Source organism: Bacillus rossius, chromosome 2 (assembly GCF_032445375.1).
Source record: "Bacillus rossius redtenbacheri isolate Brsri chromosome 2, Brsri_v3, whole genome shotgun sequence".
NCBI lineage: Eukaryota > Metazoa > Arthropoda > Insecta > Phasmatodea > Bacillidae > Bacillus > Bacillus rossius.
This window is the reverse complement of record NC_086331.1, coordinates 21637876-21662487: the sequence shown is the minus strand read 5'-3', so window position 1 is coordinate 21662487 and position 24612 is coordinate 21637876. Positions and strand designations below refer to the sequence as shown.

Here is a 24612-nt window from a genome sequence, read left to right as displayed (position 1 = left end):
TTTCTATATTTTTCTTCTCATAGAATCCTTGCCCTAATTTAACTTATCACTTTTTATGCTAATAATTCTGATTTAATCCTTTTACTTTATTTTGCATTAATCAGGATTAAATTAGAATATTGCTTAATCATCTGGAACAATATAAAAACTACTGATATTAATAAAATTGAAAGTATACTGAATAAAATAATTAATTCTAAGAATCTTCCAAATCCAAGTTCGACTCTCCTTTCTAATCGCAGAACTCAATTAGATGCTCTTTTTATTCAAAAATGTTATAATTACAAAATCAAATGCAATTATATTATTGACAACAATGGTTTACATATCCCTCAATTTAACAGTTAGTTGATTGCTTTCTTCCTTGTGTACCCTCCATATGAACATTGATCTAATTTGTAGATTAGTCACAAACTGTAAAAAAAACCAACAAGCAATTTAGTTAAGTAACCTTTTAAATCTGCTCTATTGTTATCTAGTATTCTATTATTCTACTTTTAATTTGTAGTTACTTTTTGATTTTAATCTTTCTCTGTAAATTTTTAGTTGCTTTGTGCAAATTTTGTTGGTGTTTTAACTAATTAATATATTTATCCACATGTTTAGTCTGTTGTCTCTTATGTGTTGCCCTTCTGTACATGTTGTGTCTTTGTATATTTGTTGTGCCTGCTAGATTCTCATTCTCTTGGTAGGCATTTTACAAATAAAAGTAGTGGTTGAAATCCTTTGTAACATGCATATTTTCAATTTTATATCTAATTTGTTGACATGTGTTTAATACAATAATTTTTTTTTTCTGAAAACATGAGGCTGTAGTTTGGGGGTCGTCTTATATTCGGGTATATACGGTACATACAATTTTACCCTTATAATAGGTTTTACCTGTTAATAAATTTACAGATTATTCTTCTTATTTTTTTCCCCCCATTCAGGCTTCCTACCAAAAGATAAATTCGAATGATAGACCTATGCTAAAATTAAATAGTATTTAAATACAATATAAAACCAAAAATTAAGCCAGAGAGTTGCCAACTTAAAAAAAAATGCTATAAAAAAACCAGATTCCTACTGTCATCTGACAACCACCACTGCAGTTGAAAATATTTCACAGAAAAAAAAGCTATAACACTAATTTGTTTTCTGTTATACAGCCTAAATTAGAATTTAAATTCTTTAACAGTGTTGAATGAATTAAGTGTAAATAGGTTGGCTATGAAGCACTCAATTTATGAAAATCTTAATGATATTTCCATATAAATGTTTGCATAGTGATTTTCATCAACTAAGGGAAAAAAATATTAGTACATACAACTTTTTTCCTGTGATTATTTTTTTAATAAAAAACAAAGCTAACACACAATAAGTTGTTATTCACATAATCTACAAAATTACAAACAATGTATTTCACAAGGTAAATAAGTATATTTTAAAGATAAATAGTTTCACTTACGTAACTACAGTAGAAAGATGCAAATTCCGTCTTCCTGGAGTAGGGAATTGCCTGGAATTTGTGTAACCAATCTTTCTGACTAAAATTACCAAGTTGGTCTTATTATCTCCTTCAATGCTTAGTTCAGTCAGATCTGTAAAATACAAGTTTTATAATTGTTACTAAAACATAAACCAACCGGAGCTTGGGAAAAGTAGCAAAATAGTAGGGAAACAGCATAAGAAAAGCCAAAACCAGAAAACAAAAAGGAATGAGAATTATTTTGTAAGTATTGGCCTATTATGTTCATACAATATTTCAATATCTTCACTGCATATCTCAGTCATTATGTACTTTCATCCAATTGTTTGTTTCTACAGAATAAAACAATTACTACCGCCTGCTTCTCAAGTTACCCCATAGAAGAAAATTTATCAAGAATATGTTTAAATAACCACACAGCCTACTTCTCATTACACCAATTTTTTTTTTCACGTAACATAATTGAGGTTATAGTTGTTTCCACAACAAAATTTGAGGCTGCAAAATAAAAAAGGATTTTCTTTGCTTCAAATAGCATAATTTTAAGTTCCTAATCCAGTACCTTGCATCAGATCATATTAAGAGAACATGATATGGTTCACAATATTGATAATACCAAATTTGGTATTTGTTAGATCTGTTATTTGCATGAACAGGGTATATAGGGCCCAAGGTAGATGAGTGGTTAGAACGTCACCTACCTACCACCAAGGCAATTTGGGTTCAGTTCCTAATGGAGTCAAACCTCTATTTTTTGAAAGTGGGAAATGTGGCAAACGTTGGTGTGAGCCAGTTTAGAATAAGTTAAAATCAGAAAAATATTACAGATGATTGATTTACAGAACTCATTCTAAGTGTTATTTGTGTCTAGTTCAATATCTTTTTCCATTATCCATTAATCTAGGGATCTTGTGTCTCACAGTTTAGGCAACAGCTGTATGCTCATTGATTTTAAACTCTTTTTTACATCATGGTCAGCATCTACAAATACCTGTTGAACCAATTTCAGGACTAATTCAGGACCTTTAAGTAAAAATTTCCTATGATTTTTTTCTATCCAAAGGTGATTTTTTTTATAAAATATATTACCAAAATTAAACATGTGCAAATGTAATAAATAAACAAAGTTCCGACTTTTAAATTTGCACGCTAAAACCTTTAGACATATTTTCCAAATGATTTAAGTGGATAGTCGCAAACTATTTGTTTTTAACATGTGACTATATATTTAAATGAAGCATTAAAACACAAAATGCAAGTGAGCAAAAAATAGGTGCCCTATATCCAGGGTGTCTACCAAGTCTCAAAATAAAAAATCAGTGACTTTTTGGGGACTTTTTGGGACGTTTTTAAAAACATTTTATGACCGAAAATTTTAATATGTATTATGCATTAGACTCTTTTGAAATAGAGTACACAAAATTTTTTCAAGGTTATGCACTATCATCTAACCTAAATATTCTATATTAGGCTATTTACCGACACTAAAAACAGTTTATACACTTTTGATTTTTATCAATTCATTCTCTATTTCTAATAATTCTCCTTATTTCTCTTCAAGCAATTTTTCCTTTTTCATTTCGAGTAATTTGATTTCATGTGCAGCTATTTTTCTTGCATTTAACACCTCATCCTGTTCGTTATGTTTCCTTCTTACCAGAAATAGATATTTAATTGATGTCAGTTATAAACGACTATGTAAATCATATATTAGTTTTGAAAATGTAAGTGTAAGTTTTTTTAATAGATTACCCTTGTGTGCAAGGACAGTTTCTTTTGATAAGTATAAACAAATCTTAGAACAATGGCTCATATCCAATCCTTTATACTCACTAGACAAATGGAACAATTTAAATTTTAATGACCTTAAGTTTGTGTAAAGTTATATTATTGTTAAGATGTTTTTCTTTAAATTTAAAAATGTGTATTTATATATTATTATTATGTATTTTCAATGGCAATGTCTATTGCACCCTGTGTCTAATGACAATAAATATTATCAATTATCAATTAGGTCTTCCTCCCGTCTTGCTGAGGCGTGCGTGCTATAGGTGTGCTGAATACGTCTAACACAGCTTTTTGAACAATTAAAACTTCACATGCAAACACCCAATGCTAATAAAAAACAATATAAAATGTTGAAAACACAGTTTTTGTAAACACACGTCCAGAAAATACTTCTAAATCTTACAGAAACACTTGATACTTTTTATCGGTAATCATTTACGCAGAAACCTTCAATTAACCAATACATTACATCGTATATCCTTTTACTGCAAGCATTAAAAAGTTACCGATTAACTGCATAGCCATCACGTATAACACACGCTCGTGGCGCCATATTGTCAACAAAACGATACACAACACTACCCATCATGCTGCGTAAAGCGAGACACTTGCATGACGAAACATATTTAATGTTTACATTCTTTGATTACGGTATTTGTTTGCATAAAGTATGTTAGTTTTCGCTGAAAAGTTGAAAAAAGAATGAAAATTTTAATATAAAATTAAGCTTTAATGTATGATAAAAGAAAAAAATACAAAACAAGCACCCGTAGTTGTAGACTGGAAATTATTTCTATTACGAAAAAAAAAAGTGACCCATATGGCCACTTTCGTGACTTATCCGTTACATCCGTGACCATGTGTTCAATTCCGTGACTTTTTCGTGACTTCCGTGACCGGTAGACACCCTGATATCCCATATTCATGAAAATAACAGATCTGACAAATACCAAATTTGGTGTAATCAATATTGTGAACCATTTTATGTTCTCATAATATGCTCTGAAGCAAGGTATTGACTTAGCAAGTTATAAATTATGGTATTTGAAGCAAAGAAGGTCCTTGTTTTCTTTTGCATCCTCAAATTTTGTAGTGAAAACAACTCAACTATGTTATGTGAAGAAAAAAAATTGGTGTTATGAGAAGTTAGCTGGGTAGTTACTGCAACATATTCCTGATAAATTTTCCCTCGATTGGGTAACTTGAAAAACAGTAAGTAGTAATTGTTTTATTGTATAGACACAAATAATGGAATGAAAGTACATAATGACTGAGGTACACAGTAAAGTATTGAAAAATTTTATGACTTTCAGCACTATTGCTGTTTATTTTGGGACCTTCGTGACATTTGTGACCGCTAGACACCCTGATTATGGATTGAAGTCTTTTTTTACAACAAGGAAACGCTATGAAAATATTTTTTGAAGTAATTAATGATATGTGTATTTAAATTTTTACGATGCATGTAGGTCACAGTTTACCATTGTTTAAGTTTTTCCATTATGTAAAATAAATTAAGATGACTGGAGATGAATATGTGCATTTGTTGATATTTATTTAAATATTAGTAAATTATCAAAACAACGTGTCTATTTTTCCATTCACCTATTTATTATAAGTAACACTTTATGTGCACTTATAGTCTTACACTATACAGTTCATTAATGTCATACAAATAAAACAAATATTAACATAAAAATGGTGGCTTTGCAAACCCCAATCACACTTTTTATCTCACTATGTTGGCAGGAACTGAAATAATTCCCACACACAAGATTACACTAAAGAAGAGCATAACACATTTCATTGTAAGTTTGTAAGGAAATTCCCAATTGAAAGAAGTTGTAGCATCCCGAGAATTGGCCTCAGTAATTTTTCTAACTATGGAAATTTTGTCATACCTAGGTGGTGGTCTTATAGTTAGGTCATCTCAAATTTTATTTTAGGTTGCAATTCATATTATTTATTTTAAAAATTATTTGCAATGCCAAAGTAACTTACCACTGTTGGTGAGGAGTTCCATTCCTGGCTCCAGCAATTCCATTGCTGGGACCTCTAAGCTTTCTTTGCACCTGTGCAAACAACTCAGTACCTCTGGTTTTTCCACTGTATGTAGCAACACAGACAATCCTGCCAAGTATCCACGGAAGTGATGTTTCATTTTGTTGTCTGAACCTGAAACCAAATAAGAATTACATTAAAACATTCTGAAGTATGTTGCTATGGTAAATTGTATTTTCAAGTATGTCCTCTGGGCAACTGTGCAATTAAAATTAAAAATCTACAATAAAATTACATAGTTATACAGTTATCATACTGTTATCTGGGAGTGGATAATCAACTTTGGGGCTAAATCACAGAACATAACTGGTTCTACCCGGATTCTTAAAAGTAAAATTTTTTGCTTTAATGCCATTGTTTTCCTACGATACCAAGCTTATGGCCCCACCCCCTTAAGAGACTTCTACAGATATCACTAATGTGTGGCAACAATTATATGAGTCCCTATATAAGATATTTAGTAATTTTCTGATAGTTACATGCAGAGTAAGGACACCAGAAAAACTTAAATAAAATTGACGAGCAGTAGTATTACAATAACACAAATAGTGATGCAAAATGGTGGTACCAAAAATAAAAGTGGTGCAAAAATCTATGTAAAACATTTATGCTAGTTCTAAAATTCTGTATCAAATGTTCATTTTTACCTTTTATTTCCTTAAATTTTGTATTCTGTACCCTATCAATGGAAACTAAAGAATTTTGAAGAAAAAGCCTCTTTTCCAGAAAAATTAAAATTTTAAAATACTTTTTTTTCCCTTCCTGATACTTTTCTAATCATTTTCTAGAAGGGCATTTTGATACTTAAGGTAGTTTACCATTTTAACAAGTATATATATCATAGACGTACCTAGTATTTATTTTTCTGGAAGGAGGGGGGGGGGGGGGGGAGAAGGTTGGTCCAGATAAAAAAAACTAAATAAACTGCAAAAAATGAATTTTTTCACTATAATATATAAAAGACCGTAAATTTTTCATCTGTAACTTTTCTTTTTTCCTATATTTTATTCTACAATGGGTCCTATGACAACAAAAAATAATATTACTTGTTACTTAAAAATTAAAAATAATTCTGAACCTAAAAATTAAAAATCCAGATGACTAGGAACTTGGGGAACATATGTGATATTTTAGTTAGGTTAGTTAATTTAAGCAAAGTGATCCTTGGCTGACCTAGCTGGAAAAAACACTAAGCTGAATAAAAAAATATTAAACTGGAATAAAACTTAACTTAGTAGAAAAATCTCTTCAAACTTTGCTTTTATTCCCATGAATTAATTGATTTCTTAAGTAAATATATAGACTAGCCGCAAATTTCAATTATTCAAACCTGGGCTATTATAGGTTTATAGTTTGTATGCAATTTTTCTTTCAATTCACCTGAGAAAGTTTACATTACAGTATTTAATACCTACACAACCCTGATAAAACTAAAAAAATTACATTAAAGAATTAAAGTACTGTTTATTACTGTTGCCAAAATAATTGATTAAGCTAACGAACCTAAGTAGGCACTTTACAAACTTATCCCTAATAAGTTGATGTTGGGAAACCAATAAAATTGATGTTTAATTAGATTGTAAGAATGTTAACACTTGAAGTGCAGTAAAACCAAATTCAGAAACATAAGTTTTGAACCTAACCTCTCTTTCATGCAGCGCGATTTAGAAATTTTTTTTGCGGAGGTGAGCCAAAGATAGACTCTGGACTGTACTATCATATAAATACGTATTGATATGTTAAATATATTTTGGAATATTACTTACAATCACAAGGCCCAAAATTTTTAACCGGTCACTCCTACAAATTAAAAATGTGTGCACTCTACTTAACGACAGCTAGCGATGACATATATACAGAATATAAACCCCTACGCATTTAGCTGAGGCCACTGAGCTACTGACTCAAACTTAACTTCACACTGCATCACACTCAATGTAGTTTGTTTCATCTAAGGTGGGAAACTCAGGTTTCAGTTTTCCAATATTTGTAACTGTTATTTAAAATTATGCATCTCGTGATAATCTAACATTCTTCTTCACGTTATACGTACAATATTTAAATGAATGCACCGGACTTCATATAAAGACCAAAAAACTTTTTTTCGTGTTTTAACAATTTTATGAAGCTTTGAAGAAAAATTTAAGCCCCAGTGTTGCTTATCACTATTGCTACCCAATACCCAATAATTATGTTAAGCAAAACTAAAAAAATAATTGAAGTTGAGTTGTACTGATTAGTCCATAGACCAATCATCACTATTCGAGAATTCAGACTGACCAATCACGAATCAACCACTGTGATTCGACTTTGTTTACATTTGCTTACCAATTGGGCTGCTCGGTAACATTACTTCGCTCGTCGCTCGGTGTGAAACTTCAGACAATGAGCTTCAAATGACATGAGTGTTCATAATTTTCTTGACTTTACTTGGAAGTGGGGGGGGGCGGGGGGGGGGGGCTGGCTGAAACCCCAAAACACCCTCCCTGGGTACGCCTATGATTTAAATATATGAACAGATATATCCTAACTTATACTTTTTGAACGTGTTTTGAAAAAAATTATGAGTGAATTTTTACGATATGTGTGCACCATGCAACAAAATTTTCACAGGATGATAAAAAGGCTACATAAAAATAAAAATTATATGTGGTTTTAAATCTTATACTTTAGTGATTAATATTGAATACTTGTCCATATAATTTAAAACATTTACTTATTATGAATATTAGTGGTAGAAATTGTGTTTATTAACTATTTCAAATGTACTTTCAAGTGTATTTATAAAAGTTAGGTAACACTTCTTAAGGCGAGTTAAAAAACATTGATGAGAATCAATTTTTACGATGGATGTGCGCGTAACATGCAACAAAAATTGAAAGGATTAAAAAAGGCTACATACAAATAAAAATTATATATGTGCTTTTAAATCATACATTTTAGTGATTTGTATTGAATACTAGTCTATATAACTAAAACATTTATTTATTGTGAATATTAATGATGGAAATAAAGTTTTAAAATTTTTCAAGTGTCTATATATGTGAGGTAATGTTCCCGTATGTATTATAAATGCATTAAACATGCATTATAAATTAGAAAAAACGTTCAGTATAATTACTGATTTTCATTACTAATTAAAAATGGCATCAATTATTTTACTACACTGAATAATTTTATACATGTGTTTATATTAATATTGAATAATGAGTATTTATTTAAAAAATTTTATTTGATTGAATTTATTCTTCATGATTCATGATATCACTCCAGTCATTTTATTATTTTATTTCTATTAATTATTTTAATGCAAAATTAAAGTTAGTTTTTTATTATGCCAAGTAAGTATAACTTCTAAAACGCTTACAGAAGCACATTAAATTTTTTTTTTCAAACGGTAAACTACTTTAAGTAACACAGCACCCTTTTAGAGAATGTTTGGGAATCATCTCAGAAAAAAAAAATTAAAAATTCATTTAAATTTTATTATAATTTTTTTTCTTTCAGAAAAGAGGCTCTTTTTCAAGAATTACAGATTAAATACACATGTCAGCATCTCTACAACTTTCATAAAATTCAACCAAAAAACTAAACTAACTTACCGTTAACTCATTAAGACATGGTAAGTACTAAATAAAGCAGTACACCATCCTATAATTTGGCATAAACAGAGGAGAACCTACAAAATGAGTATATTTATAGATGTATAATAACCTAACAAAAGTTTTTGAATTTTGCAAAAAAACTTAAAAATTGCTGAATCCCGTAGTTTTTTTTTGCAAATTTCATGCTTTACAATTTTTCTGGGTTCCTATTAACAAGTAATGATAAGACTATTTTATCATTCAAAAGTTTCGATTTTAAAGAAAATATGTACACAATAAATTACATTTTAAAAGTATAACAAACATAAACAAATAGAAAATTAATTTATAACTAGTAAACTAGTATTGGGTTATTACCGAAGTCTTCACTTGGATTTAATCTTATTTGAGTATAGGTTAGGTATTTGAAGTTAGGTAAATGTAATTTTTTATTCTTAAATACGGAAAATGCAAAAAAAAAAATTACTTTCTCATTCTATTTTACTAGCACTGTTTGTTTTTAATTACAACTTACTTTCAAATTTATACGCTTGCAAATAGGTGTTTTTTCACTAAATAAATTTCATTTGATATGCGCTTGAAAATAAGTATTTTCCATAAAATAAAAACTTCGATTTGATATTCCCATTGAAATGTGACGCTCAACATGGTGGATTGCAATGTCATCTGGTGAAAGAGCGCTCCATCCTATGTCAGTCTCGTCATATAGCAGCAGCGGCAAGAGAGCCAAAAACACAGTCACCATACCAAAACGAAACCCTTAAGTATCATGTGTAACAAACTGCATATGTAACAAAACTGTACCTAAAGCTTGAAACTTTATGACAATGAAACAACTGAAAACAAAAATCTTCACAGATAGTTCCATGTTTCTTACATTGAAACAAATCCATATGGACATTGTGTACTATCACGGCTTGGACACTTGGCAAAACCCAATGCCCAACTTTTGCCCTGTGAGACAATCACAAAGTGTTCTCTGCCTATTCGAAAATCACAAAATTTCTGACATGTTTAATATAGTTTTTCAATGTAAAGAACATTTTTTAGGTCTTTGTAGCACACATATTTTAATAAACTCTAGTTTTGAACTCTAAAAGTGTTTTTAACGAAATGTCTAATACATGCATGTTCTCCATTCTACATACTGGATAAAAAAAAACTCATTACTAGATATTATCATGAACAAATAAATTTAATAATTCAAATGCTCACAATGAATAACAGAACTACACATAAAATTTATTTCTAAAATATTCAGTCACACCACACACTTTACCATGCTTAACAAGAAAAATCTTTAGCACATGTCACTTTATGTAGGTATCTTAGGATTTAAAAAAACTTTACAATTTATTACCTATTTTGGTGTTGCTAATTTTATTAAAAAATATAAAACAATAAAAAAGTCACCATATTACACACCTTCAAAACTACTTTGCATTCCTTACATTGAAAGAAAGTTTAAAAGACCTTAGTTAAATAAAATTATTATTCTGACTTTCAACCTGAAAGCAATTTTTCAAGTTCAAAGTGCTTTTGCATGTAAAAAAATCATAACCTATCTGCTAATATTAATTTGTAACTTACACTCTATTGTGCTTTAAACAGGCATCTAACTACATACTCAAAATTCCTTTGTTCTTAGCCTAAAGGAAAAAGTTATGGCGAGTAAGTCCGCTGCTTACTCAAATGTGTTTTTACTGGAGTTTATATGCTTATTTTGTAAAAGAATGTGCAATGAGCCCACTACTGTTTACAAACCAGGAAAAAAATGTTTGCAAACCGAGATTCCAGATTTGAAACTGATGGAAACCATAGATGTGCCCGCTACTTTCATTTTTAAAAAAAATGTTATTTCAGTAAGTGAAGTTCTCTTACACCAATTTTACTTTTTCCATAAAAGCAAAGATATTAATATTAAAAACCTTTAAGACTAATTATGTTCAACCATCACTGCAAATCTCTTTTAGCAACTGACGTATAGCACTGACCTTGCCAACATGCACCAACTGTAAGGGTTGTATTAATGCCCTTCGTTGGATGAAGAGGCCAATCATCAATTATTTCAGGATTTTTCTTCTCAGCCTTAAATAACTGGCCATCAACATACAAGCTCACTTCTGGGAACTTCACCGATACAGCATAGTGATGCCACTCATTGTCACAAACCTGCGCACATGTAATATTTAAAACATTTTCCAATTCATGCATAAAAACCCTTTGTATCATCAAATAAAACTAAAGAAATGTATTCCAGTGGTTACAATTTCAACACTACACTGTTAATATGACAAGACAGAGAATTACTTTTCCTAAAAAATCTCGTACAAGCTTAGCAATTAAAATAGTGTGATGGGCTAAGAGCATAAACATCACCTCACCTTTGCACATAGTCATAAAATAAAGTAATTTGGTACACTTAACATTGCATCAGAAATATTTTAGAAGTGGTGCCTCCTGATACCTATTTGGGGAGACCAGTACTTCACTTACTGTGCACGAAAAATATGTTTTTTTTTTCCCCCCCCTTGTTTCTTGAATGGCTGCTCATACAGCGAAAAGAGTTGGATAAAATATTTAATATATTTCCTATAATGTTTGTACTAAACTTATTTTACTTAGGACTAACCATTAAGGAGATATTAAGCTTAATATAATTGGATTATTACGTATGCTTAGGGAAATCTGATTTGAAGTGCATTTACAAATAACGTTTTAGCAAACTTACAGCATGAATTACAACACCTACTGCATAAACAGGGTGGCCACACAAAAATTCCCTGATTTATCCAGGTTTTCCCTGACCTGTTTATAAATTACCCTCTAATTTTGCACTGTTACACTACTTCACTTTTAAAAATTAGTTAGCTTTCATTTTTTTTTTTAAACAGCGAGTATTCAACAGATAAATGGGTAAACAAAGATTGAACTTAATTTTATTCAAAGTAGGGCAATATAAATGTGATATGTATTTCTAGTTGTCTCACCCCTAATATAATAACACCCTCTTAGTGAATGATTAGGTTTGTTTTACTCACAGTCTCTTTTGCTCCCTAGGAGTTGTAAGAGTTAGGAGCAAATGAACCTAGGTCAAAAAGAGTTGGTAACACTCATATAAACAAAGAGAATGATTTTTTTTTACTTTTTTTACATGGCACAAAAGCAGACATCTTCAAAAATATAACTGCAAAATAAGATTCGTCTAAAGGTGAAACTGCTAACGCAATATCTAATATTGTGCCACAAATGATGAGAGCTTAATTAAATTATGTTGTATGTATTTTAACGTAAGATCGTCAATACAAATATACTCCACATAACCTGTAGTAATGAAATAAATACATGTAACCAAATATACTTTATTCAAATATCATGAGATATAAATATGTGAACATCATTGTCATTTAAAATGTGATACATAAGTTATTCATTTTCCTAAAATCACAATACACTGAACATTACAAACAACACAGAAGTAGACAATCACACTGAAACAACCAGCAGATGTCTTGCCCTCACAACTCTTCCTCGAGAGGAGGAGCATTGAGGGGATGGCATCTTGCCCCTTGAGCAAAACGGCCATCCGCCCTACTGTTTCCGGCAAGTAAAACACACAGTTAAAAGGTTAAAAAGAGACTTTGAGTAAAAGAACCCCATTGCAAAACATGTAAGGAAGTTTCAAATTTTTTTTTGCAGAAAAGTGGCTAGAATCAGCTAAGTCGTGCTATTGAATAAGCCTCGCTTCCATGATATTGTCGCGGGTTGAAATTTTGCAGGGTTGTTGAAATCAAATTTAGGGACTTTACTGACGGGACTCTGGGCTGGCTGCTCTGTTCACTCGTCAGCGCAAGTGGCGTGACCATGTAATTGGGGCACGGGGCCGGCGCGGCGCGCTGCGGGCTTGCAGAATTTTGTTTGTTTGTTTGGCCGCGCGCTGGCGCAGCCACGGGCCGCAGTTACTGGGGCGCGCTGTCGTAACAAGCCGCGCGGTGTGGCCTGCACATCGGGGTAGAGGGGGGGTAGTCTTCCCAGATGTTCTAGTTAGTTGTTTAGTAAATTTGACTTCAATAACGAGCTTTTGTTATGGTAGGCGCGGCAGGGCGCGCGAATTTAAGCGCAAGTGAGTGGTGACTCGGGGCTCACTCAGGCGGAGGCTATGCGTCTCACCTGTGGTCACGAGTTGTTAGTTCGTTCGTGATGTAGGAATTCAAGCTTTCGGGCGGAAGCTATGGTCGACGCCAGAGGCCACGAGTCGTTTAATTTAAGTTAGGTCATAATGTAGTCGTCAAGCTTTCGGGCGGAGGCTATGGCCCTCGTCAGGGGTCACGCGTCATAGTTTTTAAAATGTAATGTTCGTTCGGGATTTCAAGGGCAGGAGAGGCCCCTACGTTATTTTTTTAAAGTAATCGATCAAGAAAGGCTTTTCGGAAAATGTGAGTATGGACTTATCTTTGTTTTAATTTTAAGTATTAATTATGATTTGAGGTATTCGGAAGGACTAGGGAAGTGTTTAGTGAAGTTCTCTCATTCTCTCTCTTGTAAGGTCGTTCAATCGTTAAGGAAGTAAAGAGATTATTGTTTTAAATTGTAATCCCGCTATTTAAATGTTCTTTAAAATGATGTTGAGTATTTGACTTTAAGAATAAAATAATTTTAATTAAGTATTATGTTATTTTGCAAAATCTCCTTAGTTCAGCTCTCACCAGACATCCTGTACGGGATGACGAACCTATGATCCTAGGTACAGTAAAGTATTTTATGAAGTTAAGACTAGTTGATGCCAAGCGAGTTGTTTCTATGTAAAGAGCTACGATTCTCGCCCCCCCCTCTGAAGGTGAGACGTGACAGAAATGGTAGAGTTCGCCGGATAGGTTCTATTTCTGGAGAGAGAGAGGTAGATTTTTATGTTTATTATTAAGTTAGTTTCAGCTTCTGATAGCAGGTTATTAAGAGTTTACTTGAGGAGAGGATTACGGAATTTTAGTCTATAGTGGAGGAAGTCTTTGAGATTTTTTTTTTTGACGTAACAGATGTTTATTTGAGGATACTTGTAAGGATAAAGTTTATAGTGATAAGTTGTTTTAAGTCGTTGAATTTATTGTAGATTTATATCGGGGATTATTACGTGAGGAGAATACGTTATAAGTTAAATGCTTATTAGAGATAATGCAAGTGGTTTAATTTAATTGAAGTTCATTTTAAGATTGTAGGTTAAGAGAGTTAAAATTTAAAATAAAGTTTTTTTCGTAAATAGGAATTATTTTCAAGTCAAGTTTGTTTTGCTGTCGTGCGCTTAGGAGACGAGACGTACGAATTAAATCAGTCGAGGGAAGGATAGACGGTAAAAAGGAATTAAAGAGAAAACGAGAGTTTATTTAAAAGAGAGTTATAGAATTTATAGTGATGTTTTGTTTTAATAAGAAAAATGTTGAGAGTTGTTTCAGAACGACACGTCAGTGGACGTGGCAGAGTGAACACGTGACAGGGAGGTGCTGAGACCTAGCGGAGAACGGAGGAACCGCAAGCGAGGGTTGGCGCACCTGATGGAATTCGGTGACGTCACGGGCTCATACGGAGACGTGGACAGGCCGTGACCTTGTTTTGATCAGCTGTACGGTAACTTAGCGATAAGAAAATAGACTATTGGTTAAATAAATTTAAATTTAAGTGTGTTTTAGGAGAAGAGGAACTTTCAGTATGTAAGTAATTTAATTTAAGAAGTGTATGATGTATAGGCTAGAAGTGTTTCGTTGTAAGTTGTTTATGTTTTTGTTAGTTAAATTCTACCTCGGTTTTAAAAATATTTTTTTGGGATTTGTAAACATTATTAAGGAGGTACACTATAAAATCGATAAGCATTGAGAAAACTGGGAAGGCTAGATTTTGTGTGTAGAGGGAATTTACTCCAAAAGAACAGAGAGACAAAATTAATGTTTTCATTAGGGCGAGGGACCCTAAGGTGAGGCGTTGTGTCCCTGGGAAGAAAGGGAATTGTAGCGCAGACCATAGGAGATGGGCTGACTACGGAATTAAGGGTCAGGAGAATCCTGAGAGTTGTGAGTAGTTTGGGGCAGGAGTTCCCCATGGTAGTACCGAAGTGGCTATCCTGTATGGGATAGGGTACCATTTCAATGAAGTTTGTTGGTGGGGTTAGAATCCCTTGTTGTGTAGTGGGCCTATAGCAGATAGGCACTACAGTGAATTTGGTTATTTTGTGAGGTAAATTCCCTGGAGGTTAAGTAAGATTGGATTCAGTTAGGAAGGAGGGAAATGAGAAACATTGCTGTAGAGAGTTAGTGTACTTGCCTAATGTGAAATTGAATTTTACTAAATTAATTTAGGAGAAAGTTTTGTTCGGTAAATAAATAATAATGGAAGATAGCTAGATAATTAATTAATTTTTTTTTAGTAAGGTGTTTTAAGTAATGAAATAAAATAAGGTGAAGTAATTTGAATAATTGGGGAGGAGTTTCTTTAAGAGTTTAGATAATTGTTTTTGAATTTATTGAGATATTCAGCCAGTGAAGTTTGAATGTGAGAGATACAGTGAGATTTTAAGGAAATCGGTTGTTTATTAATTAGGACAAATGAGATTTTATGATTAAGAGTCAGTAAGCATAGTTAAAATTTACGACATGATATTTGTTGACAGTTTACAGTTATTAAGGAGAAAACAGAGTAATCTATTTATTTTTATTTTAATGGTTTGAAGATAAGATTATGAATTTTTTTTGGAAGTTTCTTTGGCATGTTGGAATAATTTTTTTTGATTTTTAGAATTTACAGAGAAAATTTAATTGATTTACATTAGTTTGGAAGTATGGAGGTTTAGTGTTCGATTAGCCCTAACTTGATGGTCGGATCCCAAAAGAATGCCGTAAAACCGATAGCCAATTGAGAGGAATGCGGTAGGCGCTTGTGTAGAGAGGGGTTGTGGGAAAACTCCTTGGGACTGATGGCAGATCAGGGGCCCTAAATAGTGTGTGATGCTGTAAAACCAGTGCAGAGAAAGCCTGGTATGCTTAAATTTTTGGGCACAGGTTAGGTAAACCTGGGGTTCCATGGGATTTAGTCATGTTAGCTGCTGTGGGACATTGAGATTTCCAGGCTCCATAGTAAATTCAATGTAAATTTTTGTTTTCTTAAAATAATAAATTTGTTTTTAATTTATTTGAGATATTTGATTTGTAACAGTGAATACAGACCCCGAGGAATAAGAGTTGTCATGCTGTGAGAGGAGAAGGTGGTAGGCCTAAAAGGGTACAGGCACCACAGAGGTTATGTGCATTGCATAATTTAAATATAAGGAAACTTGAGAATTTGAAATTTTGTTGTTGGTTTGTACACCCATAAGAAGAGTATAGGCAGAATTTTTATTGTTATGAGATGTCTAATTTAATTGAAAAGAAGAAAGTTTAAAGATGCAAGGTAACATTATTATTGTAATAATTGAAAGAGATTAAGAGGTAGAGAGAAATAGGCAGTTTTTGTTTGTAAGTACTAAAGTTTACATATAGAAATTTAGTAACTAAGAATGAATAATAAGTTAAGTCTAGTGTAAAAGTTTTTTTTAAGTTTGTTAAGTTAAGAGTCACAAGTAAATTTTTTTTTAGAGAGAATGTCTTTGATAGGAAGTATTAGAAACTTATGGGAATTTTAGGGTAACATAAATAATGTAGGTAATGAATAATAAATAGATGGTAGGTCTTAAGTTAGGATTAACATTTGAAGCAGAATTTAATTAAGAAGAAGGAAAATAAATAGGCCTAATGAAAAGAACAAAAAAGGATTTTATGGTAAAGCATTTTTTTTAAGTAATAAACAATGAATAATAATGTTGTTTCAGGGTAATGTGTACTAATAATACAATTTTTTTTTAGGACCAAAGAACAGGAATTATGTAATTTAAATTAACATGTATTTTTGAAACTGTTACAGATTCCTTAAGATGAGCTGAGCAGCAGTCCAGTTTACAAGATGACAAGAGTTCGAGAGACAAGATACAAGATCACTGAAACAAGAGCCAAGACTGAAGATTCAAGAGAAGAGAAAGCTGGCAGCCATGGACTTACAAGTGGAGATTAATAAGGTCATGTAAAGTTTTATTTTTTTTATGGAAGACAGTAACTGGAGTTTTTTTTTGTTATAAACATTATTTACAGAACTTTTTAGGTTATAGTAATGTAATGGAACTAGTGAGTTGTGGTAGCTGTCAAAAAGAACTAATACCTTAAGTTTAATTTTTAAAGTTAATTTTCTTAATTTACAGAGGGATTAGTAGTTTTTTTTAAACCTTATTTAGGTTGGAATTTAAATACAATAGCTTATTATAAATGTGTACGAACAGTTCAAGTTCACAGTACTGATAGGTAGGTCAGATGATCTTATTGATTTTGATGATTTGTTGTTTTGAGTTGATTTTTAAGTGTTGTGAATTAGACAATGAAATAGTTCTGAAAACTTTAATTATTTCAAGCTAAGAAATAGTAAAGTTAATGGTAACTCAAAGGACACCAGAATTTAATTTTTTTTTGAATTAGTAATGTTTGAAAATTTTATACTTTACAAGAAAGGTTATAAACAAACAGATCGGATGGAACAAGGATGCAGTAAATCACAATTTCATTTAGAATTATTGATTAGCTTTTGAGGTTATGAAGTAAAAGTAATTATAGTTTAAAAGTTTGAATAAAAAAAAATGTTTTTTTTTATTTGTTTGAAATAGAAAGTTTAAAAGTTAATTAGTCATGATCTAGGTGGGTGATGGGGTGGGAATTGGCCACTCTTTTTCCCTATAACCTCCCTAACATGGCCTTCTATTACAACTAACAGAAATAAAGAAGAAGAAAAATGAAGAATTATTAGTTAGAATGTTTCTTTCATGAAGATACCTGATGAACTTTTACTGTTTGGAAGAATAGAAGCAAGGTTAGTCAGATATTTTTACTCAGAAGAAGAAGAAGATAAAGCAGTTTTATTACTCGACAAGCCAGAGATTGGTGTTTCCCCTCTGCGCTTCTATTGACTACGTTGTTTACTCTCATGGGATAGCTGGTTCGGCACCATGGAGAGAGATTGGTGGGCATTGTGGTTGCCCCCAGAAGAAAAGAAGAGTAGAAGAGGTTATGGGTGGGTCATGTGAACTGACCTTCAACCCAGGTACTTCGTGGGGACTATTTGCTGTATAGAGAAGATCAAGACTCAAGAGTTAGGGAAAATCATTTGAGGTCATGTTTCCCTTCCTTAAGTTTTTCCTATCAAATTATTTGCCTGATTAGATTATGCTAAGGGTGGGATACTTTATGTTAGCAGTTGAATTAATTAATTTTATTTTTTTTGTGTGTTTACATCCTTGCCCATCGATTGCAGTTTAGTAGTTAGTTTTGTATTTGTCAGGCGTGATGGTAATGCCTGTTGATGATGTTTCAGAATTGTAATCTGTTCGTGATGAGGATGGCACAACTCCGAAGCAGATGTGGGGAGAAGTTGTGAGCTGCCCTGGAAGCCAGTCCAGTAGCTGTTGGAGTTGAGTGGTGTTTGCTGATGGCCAGCCCAGGGAGCTACTCTTCTCGACAACACTGACTTCGAGGAGTTGCACCAACCTTCACGAGATAAGAGTTTAATTAATTGAAACACTGTAAGGACACTTAATTTTTTTTTGAAGAACGAAAGAAGTATGGTAATAAACGGAAACCGAAAAAAAAAAATAATAATAATTATCAAGAATTTGCACATTGTTTAACGAATACTGAGAAACTAAGAACAGTAATTTAATTTGTAAAGAGAGCTTCACTAACTGAACAATTTTTTTAGAATTGAGAACTCGAGCCTCTGAAGGTTCCTGTGAGAACAAACCAGATAAAAGTTTTACATTTAATTTTATGAATACTTGTTGTTTTAAAATAAATCTTATGCAGAATCTAGATGTATGTTCAGACAGCAAGGAACTAAGAAAATTATTATTTTTGTGAAATGAGGAATTTATAGTTATGGTTTAATGGAAAAAGACAATTTGTAATTTTGAGGTAGCTCGATGGGGCTCGAGCTCTGTGAGGGGAGGGTTATGTCGCGGGTTGAAATTTTGCAGGGTTGTTGAAATCAAATTTAGGGACTTTACTGACGGGACTCTGGGCTGGCTGCTCTGTTCACTCGTCAGCGCAAGTGGCGTGACCATGTAATTGGGGCACGGGGCCGGCGCGGCGCGCTGCGGGCTTGCAGAATTTTGTTTGTTTGTTTGGCCGCGCGCTGGCGCAGCCACGGGCCGCAGTTACTGGGGCGCGCTGTCGTAACAAGCCGCGCGGTGTGGCCTGCACATCGGGGTAGAGGGGGGGTAGTCTTCCCAGATGTTCTAGTTAGTTGTTTAGTAAATTTGACTTCAATAACGAGCTTTTGTTATGGTAGGCGCGGCAGGGCGCGCGAATTTAAGCGCAAGTGAGTGGTGACTCGGGGCTCACTCAGGCGGAGGCTATGCGTCTCACCTGTGGTCACGAGTTGTTAGTTCGTTCGTGATGTAGGAATTCAAGCTTTCGGGCGGAAGCTATGGTCGACGCCAGAGGCCACGAGTCGTTTAATTTAAGTTAGGTCATAATGTAGTCGTCAAGCTTTCGGGCGGAGGCTATGGCCCTCGTCAGGGGTCACGCGTCATAGTTTTTAAAATGTAATGTTCGTTCGGGATTTCAAGGGCAGGAGAGGCCCCTACGTTATTTTTTTAAAGTAATCGATCAAGAAAGGCTTTTCGGAAAATGTGAGTATGGACTTATCTTTGTTTTAATTTTAAGTATTAATTATGATTTGAGGTATTCGGAAGGACTAGGGAAGTGTTTAGTGAAGTTCTCTCATTCTCTCTCTTGTAAGGTCGTTCAATCGTTAAGGAAGTAAAGAGATTATTGTTTTAAATTGTAATCCCGCTATTTAAATGTTCTTTAAAATGATGTTGAGTATTTGACTTTAAGAATAAAATAATTTTAATTAAGTATTATGTTATTTTGCAAAATCTCCTTAGTTCAGCTCTCACCAGACATCCTGTACGGGATGACGAACCTATGATCCTAGGTACAGTAAAGTATTTTATGAAGTTAAGACTAGTTGATGCCAAGCGAGTTGTTTCTATGTAAAGAGCTACGATTCTCGCCCCCCCCTCTGAAGGTGGATCGTGACAATATTTATACCATAACCAAAAATATTTGATTAGAATAAGCCTTGCACCAAAATTAAAAACAGACCTTAGAACCATATTTCAAATTTATATTAATTTTTTTTCTGGACTTGCATAATCATTCCTAATTATAAATTGCTTTAAAGGTTTTCTGTAAAAATAATATAACATTCTCTGTACCATTGTAGAAGTCTACCAGCTGTTTTTTTCAGCACAAGAATACCATTAAATTTCAATACTTCTATTAAAGTTATCACTCAAAACTGATAATAGTATGCATTCACATATCAAAATTAAAGCCAATTATTTACTTAACTGTACATCCAGTCTTGGTTTACTATAAAACAATGACACCCAGCCTTCTATAAATCTTTGAGATCTTTGTCTCTCTAATCTTTCACACTGTATAGTGACAAGTGCTGTTGATGTACTTATCAAAGAAGATCCATATCATACAGCTTTAAATATCAACATCACATTGGATACTTACCCTAATAATATCAATCCTTCTTTATTTAGAAATTACAAAAATGACCATTTTCTTGATCTTTATAATGCTATCAAAAACAATGTCTGGTCATATTGTTACAATTCTACCTATGTTAATGACCTTGTTGATCAACTGACAAACTGTATTTTTGATCAAATCAATATCTCTATCCCATTAACGTGAAACAAGTCTAATATCCTCTTTGGTTCTCAAGTTAAATATGTGCTTTAAAATCTACGAAACATTTTCACAAGTTTTACAGAAGAAACAATTATTTGTACTACTATTTAGTTCTCTCATTTTCGTAGATTAGTGATATCTCTAATAAAGTGTGACAAAAGTCATTGGACTCAATCTACGAACAATAATATTAAGAAAACCCTAATTTTTTTTGGAGATATGTAAAACTAATGAAAGTTGGCTATTATGAACAACTATCTCTTAAAGTAAATGGTGATATTTCCAATGATCCTAATGTGGTATTTTTGAATGTATTTGCACAGTATTTCTCTAGTGCATATGTGACTGCAAATTCTTATCCTCCCATGACTATCTTGGTCATGGTTTCTGAGTCTGTATTTGTTAGTTTCAACTCTACACGCTACTTTAGATAACATGCTTGGTGACAAAATGAACTACAAATTAAAATGAGAAACAATATTAATTTAAGCCAAGTAGTTTAAGTAATTGCCTTTTTTACTAGGCTTTTGAAAAGGTCATCAATTGTGAGACGTAAATAAGTACATGAACACAGAAATCTCAGTTCGTCTGCAATTTATTATGTGGATGATAGATGCCCTTTGGAAGTTGAACAAGAAAAGACATTAGTTTTGCGTAAAACCTCTGAAAATCATTAGATAAAAAAACTGAAATACTGAGGGGAAGAGGCGTTTACATTCTTACATTAAAATAAACTTAGATTAACAGATTACAGAAAAAAGGTAAAAATGGAGCTGTTAAAATCAAACTTAACTATAAAATGCCAATAACAATAATAAAATACACTTTTGAAACATTATGTCCACTCACACTAGAGCAAGCAATAGAAATTTATGTCTTTAAGTAACAGGCTTGTAGCAAACTTATCTTCTTGCCAGAAACGCGGAGAAGATTGTGAGGCACAGTCGAAAAGATAGAAGGCAAGCCCAAGGGAAAGGGGGCTTGCGAAACAAGGGCTACAGGTGAGAATTTGGCAGTTGACCCACCAGGTGAGTTGGGCCAGAAGAGAAGATGAACTGCAATCCAGGGGTGGAGTTGGACTCACATTAGGCAGAAGAAACGATCATGCGTAGTGAGTAAAAAGGGAATAAGGCTCAAAAATGGCAAAATTGGAGCCGAAAATAAAAGTCGAAAATAATAGGAAATCTCACCATTTGCAGTGGGTATCACTGAATTTAAGGCATTTTGGTGACGTGAAACACCCGCGAACACAAGACGAACTTGATGAAACAAAACTAACTCACTACATAGACAGGGGAAAAAAGCATAAAGAAAGTGGAATAACACTTCCCTTTTACACGACTACATTCTTAGCCAGGTTTTCTCCTGAAGTGAAGTTCTAAATGTGGAGAGAGAGTGCGCATCTGGAAGAAGACAGCCGCGGAGGAAGGAGCGATCGCCAAGCCTAATTAAATGGGTCCCAGCAATAAATGGAGAATGCTACTGGTAAAGAGTGGGGAGAAGTGGCCATGGCCTGGAAAGGAGCGTCGCCATAGGTGACTTTAGGAACTAGAAGTGGCTCGGACACACAGTACCCGAAGGGGCCAGCAGACGGCGCCTCCAAGCAGGGGCGCAGACATGGGTAGGAGAATGTGGTTTACGGCCCGAGAGGTGGTGCTTCATAATGCAGAAAACTAAGTACAGGAGAAGGGGTATAGCTTTGGTTCATGCAGCACCCAACAGGTGGCATGGTGCAGTGGAGAAACGGGAGGGGGACCACGCTAGGCGGGCAACACTAGGACCTGCGGAAGGAGGAAAGGAAAGCACTCAGCACAGCAATGGGTTCGTAGAACAACTGGGTGGGGAGGAAGAGGGGCGGGACAACTGGCGCTGCGCTACGCCGGCTGCGTTTAGGCACGGTGGGCGCATTGAAACGCCGGAGTCTTAGCAGGCGTGCCATATCATACCGGAAGAAGGCATAGTCGCATGACTGAAAGCACGGTGCCTATACACGGGTCACTTGAGCCTGTACGTGAGGACAGGCAGAGAAAATATTACCGCTGCTAACCCAGCGTGGGGCAGTGTAGCAAAGCCGGGTACTACAAATTGGGTAAAGTTTAAATTGGGAGGGTCCCCACAAGAAACGGTAGACAAAAAATTTTTTTAATCTAGGCCACTTAATGCTTGTCAAACTATTAAATAAATAAAAAGGGTAAAACTGTGCCAAGAAGTCGATAATTTGCGGCACACACCATAACCATTCAGGTTTAATTAGCATTAAAGTTATACTAACCTGAGGCAATTTCCATCTCCACTCAGCAGGCCGGAAAATGTTGAGATCGCCTTCTGAGAAGTCTCTACGAAGAAGTAAAATCAAGCGGCAATTACGCACAAAAAATGCGTAGTGATGACGATTCATTTCTGTAAAATAAATACCAAAAAAATGTGAAAATTCTGCTGGATTTATGTAATTAGATACATACATACATGGAAAATTAGATACTTATTAAAATCTCTTTGAAGCATTCAAAATACCAAAAACAGTAAATTGTAAATATAACAGTACAGTAAAACTCTAGTGTTATGACCCCATTTATTACAAACACATTTCTATTATGACCCCTTATCGAGGAGCTATAAAAAATGTGTGATAAAAAGTCAAAAATTTGAAAGAAATTGGCCAAAAATAAATTAGAAATGCATTAAGCTGAAATTATCTTGGTGAGCGCTGCACTGCATGTGATCAAATGGACACCCACTCTCCTGTCTGATCCTCTTCATCTTCCTGCCACACAGATAACACTTCCGTGGTGCCAGGAGTGTCTGCCCGCCGGCCGGTCGCTTGGTGCCCAACCATTATGAAGTCGCATGCTCTTGACCAAGCTACCCTATCTGTTTGCTTCTTTTATTATGACTTGGTTTTGCATGATTTTGGACCTCTCTTTGTTTTGATTCATGTTTGTTGATGACTTATGCCTTTTTTTTACTCAGATTTGGTAACAATTTTGGTTTTGTTAACGATTGTGGGCGACCCTCGAATAATTTTTTTGGACTCCAATTTGGTTGCGCTTTAGCCTTTATTTTGGAAACAGTTGTTGACAATGTGTTGGTTCCTTTTTTATATTATACAGACTTCTTATTTGTGTGTTCAAAAAACCAAGCCACAAGATCGAAATAAAAAAAAAATTTGATGGTTGTCCACTATTGTTCACTAAATCAAACCAAAAAGTTACAGAATTGGAGTAAAAAAAAGTGTAATAAGTCATAATAAGTAGAAAGTAGGACTGTGCAGGATCCTGATTTTGGGCAAAGTCTGCAAAGGGACTTTTTCTTCAAGAAACAAAACTTAAAATAATTTTATAAGAGCGCTGCTAAAAACCTATTTTAATAAAGACCCCTAAATTTTACAAAAATTTTCATAATGTAGTCTCAAAAACCAAGATAAGAAATAAAAACAAACCCAATTTTAACTATGAAACCGAATTAAAATAAACCATAAATGTCCATGGACTAAAAAAGTAATTTTTATAATTGCCTGGTTAATCCAAAATTTTACATGAACACATTACCTGTTAGAAAGTTTCAGCTCAAAAAATGTTTTTAACTCAAAAGAAAATGTTTAAAATGTCCTCTTGCTTCTAGGCAAGCAAGAACTTGTGAAATTGGTTGTCTCACCGTTTCAAAGACTCCCACAAAGTGTTGAATTGTTTTGCAGGTTATGCAAACTTTCATGAAACACTGGAGTGTGTATACATTTGGAATTTATGTTTCATACACAAATTTTGTGTGTTCCCACAGTTAAAAAAAAAAGCTATTGGGTTAGCAAAAATAAAAAAAAACTGGGCTTATAGCTGTGCTTAAAATGTGGCTTCCAACAAGC

At 33.6% G+C, this 24612-nt stretch overlaps 1 protein-coding gene across 2 annotated transcripts in view; it reads right to left on the bottom strand.

Moving 5' to 3' along the window:
• Nucleotides 1–24612, bottom strand: part of LOC134529160 (calsyntenin-1) — an 82761-nt gene that overhangs the window by 31134 nt on the left and 27015 nt on the right. For both annotated transcript variants that reach the window (XM_063362959.1, XM_063362960.1), the window contains exons 8-11: nt 23026–23153; nt 10920–11097; nt 5261–5434; nt 1451–1583 (exon numbers count right to left, since the gene is read on the bottom strand). In XM_063362959.1, coding sequence (XP_063219029.1) covers nt 1451–1583; nt 5261–5434; nt 10920–11097; nt 23026–23153 — 613 coding nt within the window. The remainder of the gene's footprint in view (nt 1–1450; nt 1584–5260; nt 5435–10919; nt 11098–23025; nt 23154–24612) is intronic.